We start from the raw sequence: 17,927 nt of genomic DNA on the forward strand, positions 1-17,927 counted from the left end.
TCCACCCAGAAACTGTATTCCCTGAGCTGTGATGATCATGGCCACAAGAGGGCACCAGTGTTCAATGAATAGGCTCACCCCTAACCACCCTGAAGCACCTCTTCTTCTCCCTCTCTTTTTCACATTTCCGGTAGTCCGGGCACTCTAAGTGCAAATGCCTACCTCTTTTCAGATTTCACTGACCCACCCAGTCAGGATGCCAGGACAGTGCAGTGGTGCCACATACCCCTGAGGCTAAGAAGCCAGGCTTGGGGCGACCAAAATGCACAGGAATGCACCTGGCCTCGCTGAACACTTCAGTGTTGGCGCCATCTTCCAGGGGCCTAAGCCAGAATGCCTGTTCAGGCTGTGAGGTGATAGGGGCGATGCTAAGACGCAGGGGAACATTTCTTAGGAACATCAAGCCAAGGGCGACAACTGTCTCCCCGTGCTGCGCTGCGGTGCTAGGATAAATAGACATCAGTTCAAGAGGCTCTCATTCTTCCTACACATCTTTAATCTCTGTCTTTTCCTGAACTGATGTCTCTCCGAACTGGCCTGTCCAGCAATTACCGTTCACTAACAGCCAATATCAACCCTTCAGCACTTGCCCATGGGACGTCCTCTTGAAGGATCTTCTATTCAGTGAGGCACAGGAAACATGTATGGCTGGACTCAGATCAGGGGCCCCTCCAGTGCCTCCTTTGCATTTTCTCCCCAAACCACGCTGCCTGGGCCCTTTTGCTCCATCCAGGACAAGCGAGGTGAATTAACAGTTTTGGCTGGAGGAGGTGGCTCCAAGTGTGGAAGGAACTCGGAGTGAAGGCCAAGAAAAGGGCTAGAGGGAGGAGTCTGGGGCCCAGGAAATGAATTTAAGGGTTAGACCTAAACGGAATAAGGCAGGAGACGGAACCTGCCGCGTACTGTGCCCAGCTGAAAAGATGGCTCTGCCCTGGACACTATTTTTGGTTCTCTTGGATTTCTACGCCGAGAGAGCTCATGCCTGGTGTTCTTTAGAGGATGAACTGTACATCGATGAGCCAGTCAGTGACCCTGACATAGTGAAGTTTGCACTGAGTGCATTCCACAAGCAGAGCAAGGATGAGTGTGCCTACAGGTCGATTCACGTCATGCATTTCTCAAAGGTACAGGTGAGTGACCGCGTCTGCCACACTTGCTGTTTCCTGATGAAGCAGGCAGAATAGTTAGTCTTGGTTAGACATTTGAGCTACATAAAATGAATCTGTCACTTTCAGTGGTTAAAGCATTTTTTAACTAACACATTCTTTTTTAAATTAAATCTACTCACACAGAAATTACTATGCGATGTTATCATAATAGTACTTAACTAACTGAAGATTAAACTTTAGATCATGCATAGTAGTTCCATCATTTGGAAGCTATTACATATTTGTTATGCACAATAATGTGTTTCATTATGACATTTCATAAATGTGCATAGTGTATTTTCACCACATTCACCTACCATTAATCTCTCTTGTCCCTCTTCCCATCCTTGCTGACTTCTTTTCTCCTCCCAAATTATACCTTGTCTGTTGTTGTTAATCAAATGAGTTTAATTAGAGTTCCTCACAGGAATGTTGTCAGGCGGTATTTAGAGGAGCATAGGTAACTTACAAAATTAAAGCAACTGAGGACCTGGGAAACAGCTCTGTCAGGAAAGTGTTCTCCACACAAACATGAGCACTGGAGTTTGGACCTCAGTCACCCATGTAGAAAGCCTGACTCAGGCAAGCACGCCTGTAGTCCCAGTTCAGGGAAGGCAGAGACAGGAGAATCTGGAGAGGACATCTCACTGAACCCAAAGCCTGGCTAGACTGTGTCAAGAAGTAAGGTGTGAAGCTGCTGAGGAAGGCTCCTGGTGTCACTCTAGGCTCTATGCACGCACATGTACATGCACATGTGCACACATATGCACACAAACAAGTAATTGGGAAAATTGAGAGAGTAAAAGGAAGAGAAATGAAGGTAGTTGCTGAGGACTCACCAACTGTCGGGACAAGCTAACTGTCCTCAGAGCTGCCGGCCAGCTCAGCTCCTCCGAGTTCCCTCCTACTCTGGGTCTTTGGCAGGCCCACTCAGCCCATTGACCACATCAAGTCATCTTCTTCATCCCAAAATGGTGATGGGAATCCCTAACGAATGTGCTCAGGGTGACAATGCTCATCTCCTAATGCCACACTTATGGTCATGGGGAGGAGGCATCCTTGGAAACGCCAATGGCTTGCACAGGGCTGAGACTTCTGGGAATCTCTGCAGAGCACCTAGGTGGTCCTGTTTTCTGAGCTCACTTAGGCTGGAACTGTTAGCTGTGGCTGTGTCTTTGCTGGAGGTAGGGTTGGTCTTGTGAGAAGGAAAGATGGGAAGGGTGGGAAACTAGGGAAATAATGAAGGAGATACAGTAGAAGAAAGCAGGAGGAATATTTTTAGAGAGCACATTATAAAAACTCATCCTAGACAGCGTAGTGATGCAAGCCTGTAATCCCAGCACTTGGGAGGCAGAGGCAGGCAGATCGCTGTGAGTTCAAGGCCAGCCTGGTCTACAAAGTAAGTCCAGGCAGCCAGGGCTATTACACAGAGAAACCCTGTCTCTAAAAACAAACAAACAAACAAATACTCATTCCTAAAGCCATCATTCCATCTCTGTGTGCTGGAGTATAATAACTGTAACATAAGGATTTTCTTAATTTAGGTCAGGTGACAGTGGTGGCACTGTGCTGGCTTCATCTCTTTGGGCTGAGCTCACTTCCCCAGAGCCTGTCCTCTGGGAGTGTAGGTTTGTTTGGGTGCCTGCTGACAGTCAAGTCTGGGTCTCATTTGGTATGAGACTCAGCCTCTGATTTCTCTTAGCCTCTACCAGACCGCCTCCTCCTAACTCTTAACCCCCCAAGACAGAGAAAATCCCCTTGATGTTCACATCCAAGGAGGAGATGCCAGGCCTTGGAGAAGCGTGACACTCAGGAGAGAGGCCATACTGAGCACAGACAGGAGACCAGTCTATGAACGGGCAGCAATAAGGGTCTGCTTACATCAGCCTTTGTTATTGTTGTTGTTGTTGTTTCCCATCTTCAGGGAAAACTACCAGAAACATTCTTCATGAAGTTGAGGCTGAGAAGAACCATCTGTAAGACATCCGAGGACAGCCTAGACACCTGCCCCTTTCAGGACAGCCCTGAACTAAAAAATGTAAGACAGAACACAAGCTCCCTCCCCTTTTAAAGTTCTAAGTGCTGTAGGACAGGTGGGGAGAAAGAGCAAGTGACAGAGCCAAGCTTAGAGGCCCAAGGAGGGGTCAACGGCAAACTTCCCAAATCCTTCCTTATGCCTTAATGGGGAAAGAGTCCCAAACGAGTGCAAGCTACAGACACCTGGCCAACCTGTGTCCCCAATTCTTCTCACTCCCAATTGCAGCTTCCTGTTATTTGGGCATCATGGCCTCACAATGCTCCTGTCTTCTTTGGTCCTTCATCCTGAGCCAGAGGAACAAATGCTCACAGTCCCATCTTCATCCACCTTCCCTGCTGGCTTCAGGGGGAGAAGCCTAGTGGAGTCTATTGTTATATTAGGGACCCTTCACTGACACGCAGCCTGAAGAAGGAGTGAGAAAAGGGGTCCCACTGTCTACCCTCCAGGGCCTGTGCCCTGCAGAAGCTCCAGCACCTGTTCTAAGGGACAAGAAAGGAGGCAGCCTAGTTCTGGGGACAACCCCACCCAGGACTAGTAGGCCTCCATCAGGAATAATTAATAGCTTAACTTAATAATTAATGACTTAAATCTGATAGCAGCCAACTTCTAGGACAGAGCATCCCCCGCTAGTCCTAAGAGCTTGTGTCACACAGCAACAGTTCACAGGTTCTTCCGGGGGACACATGTTGGGTGAGGACAATAAGTCAAATTCTTCTGGATCAAGAGGAAGCCCAGGTGCAGAGAGCTTATCACTGAAGCAGAGTTTGAGTTGGTGGCTACACCTGTAGACCAAAGCTTTCTTCTTCCAACCGCTGGCCAAGAAAGGGATAAGGTTGAGTACACAGTGTCCTGACCATAAACCACAAGCTCCCAGAGTCTCCTCCATCCCCTGTCCCATTTTGATTGTTTCTCTAGATCTTCATCTGCTCCTTCACCATCAGCTCCCCACGCTCAAAACAGTTCAACGTGGTGAAAATGACTTGCTCTTAGACGCTTTCCTGACTGGAATCCAACACGAGGATCTGCCGGCAGCACTGGTCCAGGCCTGCTCCTTTATCTGAAGACAACTGCCATGTGTAGGAATCAGCAATTACAGACTTAAGATGCTCTTCAAGTGTCTGGGGTTTCTCTTTGTACCAACTCCTCGTGTCAATTATATCCTTAAACACCAACGTATAATAAATTTTGTGATATATGGGCCAGAAGGTAGAAGCTGAGCATTTAATGGGGGTTATCTCAGCATGATAGCCTAGTGGACATCCTTCTAGACCTTGTGAGATGTTCCAGATAGCACAATTAAGGTCCATCTGACCTGTGGACTCATGACATCACCCACATGGCCAGAGATAAAATGATTGTTAATGCATCCTCAACCTCCATGTACAACGTGGAGGAAAGCAAGCCCTAAGCCCCTCTCAGCACAGATGGTTTTTGCTATTGAGATTCTTCCTATATCGTTCTCCAATAAAGGGAGGACTATACCCTCATCCGCTTCCTCCCTTCAAGCACGCAGGTATCAGACCCAGAGGAACAAAGCCTGGCTGGACAGGCAGTCCAAGGGTCCTGGTCCAGCGATGAGTATCTGGAAAGAGAAAGCCTTCTCCAAAACAGCTCTGCAAGTGTCACAGCCTTTCAGGGAGCTCTCCCAGGGACACAGCAACTCTTAGATGACATTTGGTGAAACAGCTTATGTGCTTTATTCAGGGTGAGCAACGGCCGTATGAACCTTGGAGAGTAGAAAGGGATTTTCAGGGTGGGCGAATATCATTGACCAGGTCTGAGATGGTGGGGATTCTTTATTTGCAGGAAGAGGACTTCCAGGAGCCAGGCTACGTGTCTTATAGGGGAAGATTATGTGCACCTGGGCATGCGGGCCCTGAACAGGGAGAGAGCGATCCTTACTCCTGCTGGTCTCAAGACTGAGATTTTCTGGGTTTGGGCATGTCTCATTCTCACTCTAGGTCCTTCCCAGTTTTCCTGGTGATAAAGCCTATGTGCCCCACAGTTTCCCTGTCCAGGGAGTGGTCCCTGACACAAAGAACAGCAGTGGCATCCTCTTGGCACCACTTAAAAATGGAGAACCCTAGCAACTTCTGCCCTTAGAAAAAGAGCCACAACTAATAATCTTTAGGGGACACATTGTCATTCATATTTGAGAAACACTGATGAACCAGAGACCAACTAAGTTCTATTTGAGGTACCTGGAACAGAGTCTAGCATCCATTCCAAAGAACCCAAAAATTAACCATTCTGACCTTTGGGAGTATTTGATATCAATGACAACTATCTCCGTGCTGCCTTTGTTTCGTGGGGATCACAGGTTCTGTGGAAACAGCTGCGAGTGGCAGTGTTTCCATGGGAATGCTGAGAGGTACGTAGTGACTGGTTTGACCTTCGGCCATTGTTGTCCATCTCTAACACCGAGAGACCCTTATTCTACACTTGTGCCTCTTGTTTGCAAGTACCAATCCCTTCTAGAAAAACATTTGTTTCCCATCTGTGTCAGGGCTAAGCGCCGAAGGAATGTCATCAGCAGGCCATTTATATAATGCACGTGTAGAGAGATAAAGTGTGTGGGGCACACACCTCCATGGTGAAGGAGGCAAGCATCAGCCTGCCAACTTTAGGCTACCCAAATTCCCAAGAAAATCTGATATTAATTCACAAAGTTTTATAGCAGGATAAATCTGTGTGAGCTATACTCTGGACTCTAGGAAGAGATGCTTATACTTTCTATATTTAATAACATACTCCTTTCAGATAATACTTAAGATTCTTTTTTATGGCTATGTCTTCACTATTTATGTATCCCTACTGTGGTGGTTTGAAAAGAATGGCTCCCACAGGCTCGTATATTTGAATGCTTAGTCACCAGGGAGTGAAACTCGTTGATAGAATTAGAAAGATTAGGAGGTGGTGGTCTTGTTGAAGTAGGCATGGTCTTGTTGGAGGAAGTGTCACTGGGAGTCTCTCTCTCTCTCTCTCTCTCTCTCTCTCTCTCTCTCTCTCTCTCTCTCTCTCTCTTCCCTAGCATCTGCCTCTTCCTCTTCCTCTGTCTCTGCCTCTTCCTGTGAATCAGAGTGGAACTCTTAACTACTTCTTCAGCATCATTCCTTCCATATCTCTTGCTGCGCTCCCCATCATGATGATGAAAGACTAAGCCTGTGAAACTGTAAGTGAGCCCCCGATGAAATGCCTCCTCTTCTAAGAATTGCTGTGATTGTGGTATCTCTTCACAGCAATAGAAGAGTGACTAGGACACCTACTAATAAACTAATAAACTAGGATCCCCTAGATGTTTATTATAGACCAATGTTTATCCTTCCTCTACTCTTGGGATACTGACCTGGTAACATAGCAAGAGCCAGAAATGTTTCATTTTTCATCAGCCACTGAGAACAATGGTATTTCCATTCCATGAGCCATGGCCCGATTCAGGAAACACCCTGGGGTAGATGCAGACCACACCACAGATAGGAGCCACTCACCTGGGAAGGCATTGGACAGAGCTTCAGAAGGTTCTTGATGAGTAAGAATAAGAACAGCTCACCTGATGACTAAAGAGAATGGTGGGCTTCCCATCCACCAGCAAAAAGTGGGGCCTCTGAGCAGGAGAGAGGCTGCTTTGAACTCAAATACCCTGGTCTCTTGGTGTCACCTTATACCCGGAAGAGCCCCAGAGCTGCAGTTTTCAAGGCTCATTGTATATATAGTCAATGCCCCCAAACTGGCTGTTGGGGTTTTTCTAGTTCTTGCCATTAGAAAGTATGGTATGCTGTGTATTTCTTCTTATATCTACATGTGTATATATTAGGTTATTACTTCTTTTATCATGACCCTAGATGGAAAAATGGATATCAATGCTCCCTCCTCCCAAGGCTTAGGGATCATCACAGAAGAGAGCAGTAGAGAGTTTTTTTTTTTTTTTTTAAGCCGATATAGTAGATGACTGCAGCAAAACAGTGCTCTCTGGATGTGTCAGGGCTACTGTACCTATGGATTTATAACAGCTGTGACTGAATGCACAAGATCAACACAAGATCAAGCCAGCCAAAATCCCAGTATGGGTGAAGCAGAGTTCGTGAAGTCACACCCATAGTTGAAAAGCCACTGGTAATTGATAGCTGCTTGGGGGAAGTCGAATCACTTTTCTTCAGGGATGCAGCCCCGTGAGGCTGCACATGCTCAGGGAGAGGGTGTTACGCCCATGCACATTTGACAGCACTAAGTGGGCTCCATTGAGTTTTAAAAAGAGCACATGAAATTTGGAGATTAAAATGGGGATTAGGGTGGAAGAGGAATTAGAAGGGAAGGTATGAAAGTGTATTTAATGAAGACACGTCATATGCCTGCCAGAAATTCTCAAACACACCTTTAAAAAGATTTCAAAGAAGGTATCTGTTTTATTAGATGTGGTATGATAGAAGTCCCTAGTTACATAGTGAGTTGACTTCCAAGAGTTTGTGATTGGTGGAAGTAAGGTTTATTTTTTTTATTTTAAATAAAAGAAATGGGCCTAAGTAAAGTTTCAGTTTGCTTATGAAAGAATTCTCAGTATAACACTCAGGTCTACGTTCTTTAAAATCTAGTGTTGGCATCCAAAGCAGAATCTAGTCTTCTCTCCCTGCCCCAGAGAATGTCTCTGTCTCCTGTAGTTGAAGCGTGCTGATACGGGTGATGTAAAAGAACCCTTCCTTTTCAGTGTGTCTCTTTCTATTCCTGTGCTTACACTGGGTGCTGAAATCTCACCTGATTTCTGATAACCTGTGAGGATATTTTTATGTGCACTTAGGCACTAAAGTTGAGTTTTCTGTAGATGAGTAATAGCAAGTCCTCTTCCACCACGCAGCTGACGTCATGCACAGTGGTTATTTTAAGAATTAGTGGGGGAACGTGTGCATATGTTGGTACAGGTGCACACAGAGTCCAGAAGAGAACCCTGGGATTCAAAATCAGGTTCTCTGGAAGAGCAGTACATGCTTCGAACTGCTGAGCCATCTCTCTAGCCCACAAGCGAGTGAGTTTTAGTAAGTGCTAAAATGTCCTCTGTTACTAATCTTGGGGATTGAGTTCTTTCAAACTCTATATTCTTAACTATTTTATGGACATCTTGAGTGATCGAAAAATGAAGGACCCAGCACTTCTTTAGCACATCTAAACCCAGCTTCTTCCTTTTGTCACCAGGGAAGCACACAAGCCTCAGGTGAGGGGAACATTTTAGAAACTGTCCCCACCATTGGCCCATGGTTCTTTCTCTAAAAACCACACACAGAGAGCGTTCTGAAATGCAACTTTTAATGAGCTATTCTAAATGATGAAACAAAGGCAATACTCATTTTCCTAGTCATTATCCACATACCCAGTATTGACACGACACAGTGTTGCAAAACACAGAACATGAGGACACGGAGCCCCTGCCAAGGATAACCACTTCGGTGATGCATAGGAGCACATAGCCCGTCTTTGGATGACTCCAGTCAGAGAAACTATGAGCACTCATGCTTGTAGAGCTTGAATTCAGTTATCCATGGATAGATACCGACAGTGAACAGGCAGATGAAGGTCTGGGGAAAAAAATAATAAGACAGGATGGTAAAAGAAGGGGATGAAGAAAGTTTGTGGCTTGTACTCCAAACAGCATCCATTTTGCCCTTTCCTTTCCATGGACGAATAGGTTATAGAAGGAGACCAGTTCCCTCAGGTGTGGCTACCCAGTGAGCCCTGGGCACGTCTTGACCTGTGTCTTAATCTAAAGCCCAGTGGTAAGCCAAGAGTACTTGTCTCATCTCCCCCCTCAGCAGGCAGTGACCTCTAGAGGAATATGCAAGATGCCCTTGTGTAATTCACAGACCTGAACGTAATGGTAGAAAGCATCCTGTCAGGATTACCCACTGTGGCAGTTAGTTTTAATTGTCAACCTAACACACTCTAGAATCATCTTGACGGAGTACCTCGGTGAAGGATGACCTAGATCAGATTGGCCTATGAGGATGTCAGTGAGGAGTGGTGACTATGGATGTCACATGACTGTGACTCGCTGCCTTAAGTCCCTGCTAGTTTGAAGTCTCTGGTACGATGAACATAACTGGAGTTGTGAGCAAAATAAATCTTTTCTCCACAAAGGTGGTTGTTGTTGGGAGATTTCATCAAAGCAATCGAAACACAACTAGAACAAGCCGCCCTTAGGCTTACCCAATCAGATGATGGACTTAATGAAGCTTCTGACAAGACGCTCAACTAATGTGAGATAGGGTTGCTCCCACAGTCAAGCTTGACCTAATCCTGGTTTCCCAGAGCAACTGCTACAGCTCTGCAGGTTCCAGGGCAAGTCCTGGAAGGGATGAGAGTAGGGCCTCTCCTCAACTTCCACCTCCAGACACTGTGTCAGGGTAGGACCCTGACACTCAGGCAAAGGTGATGTAAGAGCCTACCAGAGTTGTTCTGCTGAAGGCAGAGGAGGAAAATGGAGATGGGACAGTGGGCAATGCTACATATACTCAGAATACAAGATCAAAAGAGACACAAGCGTTCTAAGTCTGTGGAGTTCAGGGAACAGGCAGCTACAGTGAAAGATTGGGTAGGGTTGGGAGCTTAGGTTAGCTAGTATTCTGCGTGTGCCTCTTGGGATGCCTGCTCCCTCCACATTGAGGCTTAAGAAGGGGTCCTGAGGTGCTTGACATCTGCCCGTCCTCAGGTCTCTAAGCACGGCTCTGACAGCTGCTCCTGAAGCCCACCCTGTCCCCCTGCAGCACCCACAGCTGTAAAGATTAAGATGGCTGGTGTCACGCCTTACACTATTCAGATAATGACCCTCCTGAAAGGGGCAAGTGTCCAGGCTCTCCTCAAATTTCTTGCATCTGGTTCTGCGCATCTGAAGCCTCATGGAGAAAACACTTGGAAAATTCACCTGCAGATAGAAAAAAAAATTAAAATGAACAAACCCTTCTTGCCATTTAAAGGGCTGTGTGATTGTGCTCAGTGTGTGAAGAAACCCAGAAGGGAATCAACCCTATGAAGACAAAAGCCAGGGAGGAAGATTAACTCCACGCAACTCTAGATTAGAAAAGTTAGAACCAAGAGCAGGGATCTGGAAAACAAAGATGTCAAGGCTGAGACCATACCATTACTTCCAGTCCCTCGAGCCTCCATTTGACCACAGGAAGACCCAGACTTGACTCTCAGCAGACATCTGAACTTATATCTGCATTCCCAGAAGACACAGGCCATGTCCTAGGAAAGTGGTGGCTCTACCAGTGTTTGCTGGATAGTCTACCCAAGACATGGAGCCACATCTCCAGGTACTTTCTCAACCGAGCTACCAGCAAAACACACGCAGAATGAGCACAGCCCAGAGCAGGGTTTCAGGAGAAGCCTTGTTCCTTTTACAACAGTTGTTTCTGAAATCCAGCTAGGGGCTGGGGGGGGGGGGGATCTCAGAGACCTCAACACTGAGCAGGACCAGAGCCCCTCTGCCTTTCCCTTGCCAGGGGAGAGAGAATAGAATGCCCCTCTGCCATGGCCAGAAGTCAAAGTTGGAGATAATGGTTGCCATCCTGACTGCATTCATTGGGACATTATGAGGTGATAGAGAGAGTTTAATGTGGTAAGTGAGCTGAGTGCTTCATCCAGGGTCCCAGAGTCCCAGAGTATGAGAGAATTAAGAGGAGGAGCAGCCTCATGCTCTGGGAGAGATAGTGGGCCTCTCTGTGTTCCATGAATCCTCGGCACCCACCTTTTCTATTTATCTTTGCTTTACTCTTTCCGTTTTTACCAATTACCTTTTTAAAATTTATGTCTTTGACATATTTTTTAGCTTCATCTATTGGCACTTTGGGGTGAGTCTTTTTCTTACTAAGTAGTTTTATCTTCTTAGAAGTGTCTATTCTGTGCTCAGTGCGATGGTTCATCAGGTAAAGGCACTTGCACCAAGCCTGACAGCCTAAGCTCAGTATCCAATATCTACATGGTCAAAGGACAGAACTGATCCCTCCCCAGTTTCTTCTCTGACCTCTGTGTGAGTCAACACATACACACACACACACACACACACACACACACACACACACACACACTGAATGAATAAATAATATATAATTAAAAACTTTAAAAAGAAATGCCTAATCTAAAATTATTCATTTAAATAGTGTATCAAAGCAATAAGAACGACATATTTTTCTTGTGTAAGGATAAGAAATATTCTAATTTAAAAAGAATTTTTAAGGAAAACATAGGGTAAACATTAAAACTGACTGAAGATTGCCCTCTCCTGTCACTCCCTGAGTGGCAGGTTCATTCGAGTAAGACAAGCAAGGACATGGTCACTTACCTTCTCTTTCCAGGAACTAAGGACATTTTCTGGCCTGTAGGCATATTTGTCCTGACTCTTCTGGTTGAATGTGTGCACGGCAAACTCCAGTGTGTTATGGAAATAAGATTTTTTTATTTTCTCATTGGCCTTCGAGACAGGAGTGATGAGAAGCTGAAAGCTCAGAAGTAGCAGCAGTGTGGTGCGAAGCAGAGCTTTCTTTCCCTGTGGACAGGACATGGCGCCAGGACTCCACAACCACTGCCTTGTCTGTCCCACAGGAATTCTGCCAGGCATAACTCCAGCCCATAATCTCCTCAACTTGGGCACAGACTCCTCCTCAGCTGCCTCTCCTACTTGGCCCCTCTCCTATCCTTGCTTGCTCCAAAAAAGGTTTTTGTTGTTGTTGTTGCTGGTTTGGATTTGGGTTCGGGCTTGTCTTTTGTTTTATTGTTTATTTGGTTGGTTGGTCGGTTAATTAGTTGGTTGGTTTTGTTTTGTTTTGAGAGAAGGGTTGTATGTGTGTGTCCTGACTGTTCTGGAACTTGTAGTGTAGACCAGAAATGATTTGACTGACTACTCTGTCTCCTAAGTGGTAAGATTAAAGGTGATTGACACCATGCCTGGCTCAATTAATATTTTAAAATCATTCTCAGTCCTGGAAAGATGGAACAACATCAACCAGGGTGTGTCTGAGAGATTCAACTGGGGCGGGAGGGGCGGGGGGGGGGGGGGGAGCCTCCCCTGACCTGGGTAAGTCACATATCCTAACCTTCAACCATACAGAGGAACTGTCATCAGGATGCTCCAGAGTCTGAGGTTAAAAATAAATAAATAAATAAATAAATAAATAAATAAATAATAAAAAGACATAATCTCTTGATGTGTTATTGAAAACCAGTGAGATAAGTGAGATGGAAAGAATGAGAAAGAAAAGTGAGCTTTGTGGCTGACGAGGCACAGATACTAGAGGCTCATGGGACATGCTCAAAGCCTGATTGAGCATCACTGGCCTAGGGCCTAAGGGATAAGGCAGAGAATAAAGACCACTGTCCTGCATCATTTCCTTTTTGCTTCATAGCTTTGGTCCATGCTCTGCACCACAGACAGAACAATTACTAATGTGGATAGTGGAGGTTCAGAGAGAGACCCTCTCTCAAGGAAATATGGTAGTGAGTGATAAAGACACCTGACATTTCACTGTGGCTTCTGTGTGCATGCACACAATTATGTACATGCAACACGCGCACACACACACACACTCACACTCACACATACACACCATCTTTCATTGTTGACCAAAGATCTTGCAAATATCCCTAATTAAAAGTAAAGCAAGTAAAAAGTAAAAGTAAGTAAAGACACTGACCACTTTATATATCTTGGATATTAGACCTTTGTCAGATGTAGGGCTGGTGAAAATCTTTTCCCAGTCTGTAGGCTGTCATTTTGTTCGGTTGACAGTATCTTCTGCTTTACAGAAGCTTCTCAGCCTCATGAGGTCCAATTCATTAATGGTTGACCTTAGAGCCTGGGGTGATGGAGTTCTGTTCAGGAAGTTGTCTCCTGTGCCAATGAAGAACTCAAGAAATTAAACACCACCAAACCAAATAACCCAATTAAGAAATGGGGCTCAGAACTAAACAGAATTCTCAACAGAGGAATATCGAATGGCTGAGAAACACTTAAAGAAATGCTCAACATCCTTAGTCATCAGAGAAATGCAAATCAAAATGAATCTGAGATTCCATCTTACACCCATCATGGCCAAGATCAAAAACTCAAATGACAGCATATGCTGGGGAGGATGTAGAGAAAGGGGAACACTCCTTCACTTCTGGTGAAAGTGCAAACTTGTACAGCCACTTTGGAAATCTATCTGGCACTTTCTCATAAAACTGAGAATAGGGCTACCTTAAGACCCAGCTATTCCACTCCTTGGAATATACCCAAAAGATGCTCAACCATGTTCATAGCAGCCTTACTCATAATAGCCAGAACCTAGAAACAACCTAGATGTCCCTCAGTCAAAGAATGGATAATGAAACTGTGGTACACTAACACAATGGAATACTACTTAGCTATTAAAAACAAGGAAATTCTGAAATTTGCAGGTAAATGGATGGAACTGGAAATGATCATCCTGAGTGAGTTAACCCAGACACAGAAAGATACACATGGTATACACTCACTTATAGTTGGACACTAGCACAACAGAGATGTCCCTTGAAAGTCTTCACTTAGCCAGAGACTGGGATAGATACTGGGACTTCCTATTGGGGCTCTAAGTAAGAGAGTTAAGGAAGAATGGGGAAATAGAAGGACCCAGAGGGTCCTAGAAACCTACAAGAAGACCATCAAGGCTGGCGGATCTGAACCCAGGTGGGTCATCTCAAACTACTGTACCAATCAAGGACAATGAATTCAGTAAACCTAGAACTCCTATCCAGATTTAGCCAATGGACAGCACATTCTCCAAAATTGTGTAGAGAGCAGGGGCTGACTTGGACATGAACTCTGGTTCCCCCTATTTGACCAAGTCCCCTTAGTGGGGAGACCTGGTGACACTCAGAGGAAGAGGAAGCAGGCTACCAGGAAGAGACCTGACAGGCTGTGATCTTATAGTGGGGGAAGAGGTCATCTTCTGTCACAGACCTAAGGGAGGAGGGGACTAGGCTGAAGGGTGGAGGGAGGAGGAACAGGAAGATACAAGTAAGGGGATAACAGTTGAGATGTAATCTGAATAAACTACTTAAATTTTTAAAAAGGAAAAAAAAAAGACACTGACCATCTGTTGACATTCAAGCAAGTGGCACCAAATAGTTCAAGCTGTCTTTATTTATACAGTCACAAGCCTGCTTACCTGAGCAGTGATATTATTGGATATTTTTATTCAAAGAAATCATTACATCAGCACTACACAAGCCATCTCATTGTAAAAAGCCCCACAGGCTGTCTGTGACCCTGTTGCCTCCCTTTGGTCGCTTTCCCCTAGCTGGGCTGCCTAGCTTGGCCTCAGTGGGAGAGGATGAATGAGCTTAGTCCTGCTGTGACTTGGTGTGCTAGGGTAGGTTGGTATCCATGGGGGGCCTCCCCTTGTCAGAGAAGGGGAGGGGGAGGAAGTGTGAGGGTGGGGCTAGGAGGAGAGGAGGGAGGGGGCTGCAGTCAGGCTGTAAAGTGATTAATAAATTAATTAATGAAAAAAGCTCCATATGTTCCCCCAATAGTTCCCCTTCCTCCCTCTCCTCTCCTACTGGGTCCATCAGCACCACCATAACTGTATTTTTCACTACAAAGCACAATTTCAGAAAGTCCAAAATAAATGTGTAGCCAGGCATGTCCTGTGGACATGAACACATGCCCAGCTGTCAGCAAATGCGGTTACACAGTTACGCAAGATCAGAGACAGGTTACCCGTTTGTCCAGGTATCAAATAGCACCTCTCTGTCGTAACACTTTTTATTTGCAGACAGAGATGTGCTTATTGTATCAGGCAACCTTTCCTGGTATGCACCTATCAACTCCTGCTACCATCTTTTCAATAACTAATTTTAAGTCTCTGTTGATCAGACACAGCTTCCTCAAAGCAGTTATGAAAGCAGGGTCCACAGGTCTCCACACTGCTACAGGCTTACTTGGTGTGGCTGTAGCTGTTTCCCTAGGGACATGGCTATGTGTTCCAAAATATCCGGGACTATTGGTCACATCTGGAGGATCAATAGAGGAAAAAAAAACGAGAGGAGGGCTTTACTCCTTCAAAGAATATTGAGAAAAACATAGAACCAATTCATGGTCTTTCAGCCTGCGGGATTCTGCCCTTACCCATGACCAATAAAGTGAAACTAAGTATTGTTATGATTATAAATGGCATAAAGAAAGTGAGGAAAACTTATAGCACATGAGATCTAGGTAGTAAGCATAGAGGCTACCAAATTTCATCACAGATTCTTGCCAAGTAGGATGGAGTGTCCATGGACCTTGCTATGTGGAGTCCCATCAGTGAAGTACTTGTACACCATTCCCTGCAGATACTGCATGGCCACTGCCACTACAGAGAGCAGAGCTAGCCTCAGCCATGTTGAAAGAGTCTAACACTTCTTTTATTTCCTAAACACTGAAAGAAAAGAAGGCCAAGTAGCACAGAAACCAGAGAGGCTGGGAAGGTGCAGTCAACTGATCTGTTTAAGTTGTTTTACAAACAATAAATTACCCCACCCAATGGGCCTGTAAAGTACTTTCCACCTTTTGCAAAATAATATAAAATGCATAAGTTTCATGCTCTCCCCTTCCCACCTTTCCCTCTCTCCTGCTTTAGGGCAGGACTTGAAAGAAGGGAGCCCCATAGGTGTACACAGAGCAGCTCTCAAGAGACCACCAAGGAAAGCTATCTGGGTGGAGCTGTACACACATGAGGCCAAGAAAGCCTTACGTATTCAACTTAGGTGGAGAGGTTTATGTCTTATTCCAGTGTCACCTATCCTGTTCTAACTAAGGGGGACTCTAACCTTGAGTAGGCAGCTGCCCCATGCACACATATGAACCTGTGCGTATTTCTTAGGCTAGGACAAGGGACAAGAATAGGAGGCTAGTCAGTGGCTCGGACTAACAAGCATCTCGTCAGGAATAGAAAAGCTTATCCCAAATGCAGCAGGAAGAAAAGGAATTGCACAGAAGCAACCAACACCACACTCCCAGCCTAGCAGATCAAGAAGAAGATCGTGGCATCAGGACGAAGACAGGATGAAGCTCATTGGGTCCCTTACTGCACCATGGCAAGAATTATGACCCATCCCAGTTCCTCAGCCGATGATTGCTCATGAAGTCCCTCCTTCATTCATGGAGCTCAAATTGCATGCACAACTCAGCCAAAGTTTTAGCTCTGCTTCCCTGAACATCATTCATACAAATGAGGTCAGAGATTAACAGCATTTGTTTGCTTCTGTTTCCAACTTAATACCTAATGTCAAGTCCATTAACAAATGATCAATTAGGCCCCTTCATTGTGTCATGCTTATTGCTGTCATTTTCCTGCAACCAGTGCCTCAGCCTACCCACCTCTGCCCTCTACACAGGCTGCATACAGCCCATTCCGTCTCTGCTTTTATGCTCTTATCTGGCAAGAGTCTCTCAGACCCAGGTCCTGGGTACCTGCTGATGTCATAGTACCACATGCTGCCATGCTGTACTCTTGTTTCCAAGGTAGAGGCTCAGCTGAGCACCCAGGACCATCTTGGAAAGGCCTCGCAGCTTTACCTGCAGCCTTCAGTGCTCACCTCTCATTTCCCTGAACCTTTTTTTTTTTTAATCTGTCCCTTGCATTCTGTCCCCTGAGTTTTGTCTTGGCCTCTGATATTTTTCCTTCTCATCTTTTCAGTATTCTCAATGACGATCCCTTCAACAGTGGACTCTCACGTGCCTTGGTAACATGTTTAATGTAGACTTTGCTGTCTTCACACTCCTTTATATTGTGTGGCCCATGCTATGGCCACACACACACAGCTGTTGCCTATGTCCTTCCTGGAGGCAGAGCCTATTTCCTCTCTTCTTTGCACTGGCTGTACCTGGTTCTCTCTTTCTTTCTGTCTTTTACTGTCAAAACACTGTCAATTATGTCCCAAGAGCCATTTCCAGCCACCATCTTCTTTGTAAATGCACTTTTATTGAACCACAATCACCTTCCTTTGTTTACACATTGATAGCTTCTTTCAACAGCACTGGGTTAATGGAAAAGAAATCCTATGCCCCACCAAACACCCAAACAATTACTTTGTTTTTGTTTCCTTGAAGAAATAATGTGTTAAACACTGATTCCGAATATGACCAGTTATGGTCAGTAGCCTCTTATGCATCGGAGCACCTCAGTTACTCACAGTACCTGCATCCTCTGAGGATCTATGAGCATGCAGGATCTTGCAGGAACCTTGGTCTCCACAGACAGCAGACCTGGGAACATCTTGATTCATGTATCTTCCTTTACTCAGAAGAGAGAAGTGCTCCATTGTTGAGAAAAAGAACCATGTTCTTTCTTGTTTAGCATCTCAGTATATGTATACTCTTCCTATGATAAGATGACTGAACAGTCAAACCCAGTAAAGTCCCCATTCCTGTTGTCTTTTAGGGGGACATGCAAGAAAGACAGACCTCCAATTTCTGGGGTTTAGACCAGCCTGCCCTGGCCAGCCTGGACAAATTGTTAGGGCAAGGAGAAAGACTTTTAAGAGAGATGGCAAACTGAAAAGATGGAGCCTGTAACCAACAAGGGCCACTTGTCTGGAGGTTGTAGGTACAAGACTTGAGTAGGAAACTGTCAAGATTATTCAGCCAATAAAGGCACTAGATGCCAACCCTGAGGGCCTGAGTTTAATTCACAGAACCCATATGGTGGAAGGACACCATGCTCATGCACAGGCATGCCCTCTCACACACCTAAGTAAAA

The 17,927-nt window shown here is 45.3% G+C and overlaps 2 protein-coding genes across 2 annotated transcripts; one reads left to right on the forward strand and one right to left on the reverse strand.

Moving 5' to 3' along the window:
* Window positions 1-920: 920 nt before the first annotated feature.
* On the forward strand, window positions 921-4,380 carry LOC311593114 (cystatin-9-like; the record flags this gene model as incomplete). The annotated part of the gene is made up of 3 exons (XM_084774204.1): window positions 921-1,130; window positions 3,073-3,186; window positions 4,102-4,380. 3 exons carry the CDS (start codon window positions 921-923, stop codon window positions 4,174-4,176), a joined length of 399 nt encoding a protein of 132 aa, XP_084630330.1. The 3' UTR covers window positions 4,177-4,380.
* Window positions 4,381-8,448: 4,068 nt separating this feature from the next.
* On the reverse strand, window positions 8,449-11,800 carry LOC311594227 (cystatin-9-like). Its single transcript, XM_084775818.1, has 3 exons — window positions 11,513-11,800; window positions 9,980-10,093; window positions 8,449-8,750 (listed from the first exon to the last, which is right to left on the reverse strand). The coding sequence occupies exons 1-3, from the start codon at window positions 11,786-11,788 to the stop codon at window positions 8,673-8,675; spliced, it is 468 nt and encodes a 155-aa protein (XP_084631944.1). The 5' UTR covers window positions 11,789-11,800; the 3' UTR covers window positions 8,449-8,672.
* Between the last annotated feature and the right edge of the window lie 6,127 nt (window positions 11,801-17,927).

Source organism: Acomys minous (assembly GCF_964271855.1).
Source record: "Acomys minous genome assembly, chromosome: 3".
Taxonomy (NCBI): Eukaryota; Metazoa; Chordata; class Mammalia; order Rodentia; family Muridae; genus Acomys; species Acomys minous.

What these genes read in the sequence shown, in the direction of transcription:
- LOC311594227 (XM_084775818.1), bottom strand. Translation starts at nt 11,788, where the DNA reads ATGCCTGGCAGAATTCCTGTGGGACAGACAAGGCAGTGGTTGTGGAGT. An exon ending in TTAGTTCCTGGAAAGAGAAG is followed by an intron (nt 10,094 to 11,512) that starts GTAAGTGACCAT and finishes TTCTATCTGCAG; the next exon opens with GTGAATTTTCCAAGTGTTTT. An exon ending in AGGGTCATTATCTGAATAGT is followed by an intron (nt 8,751 to 9,979) that starts GTAAGGCGTGAC and finishes TTTTTTCCCCAG; the next exon opens with ACCTTCATCTGCCTGTTCAC.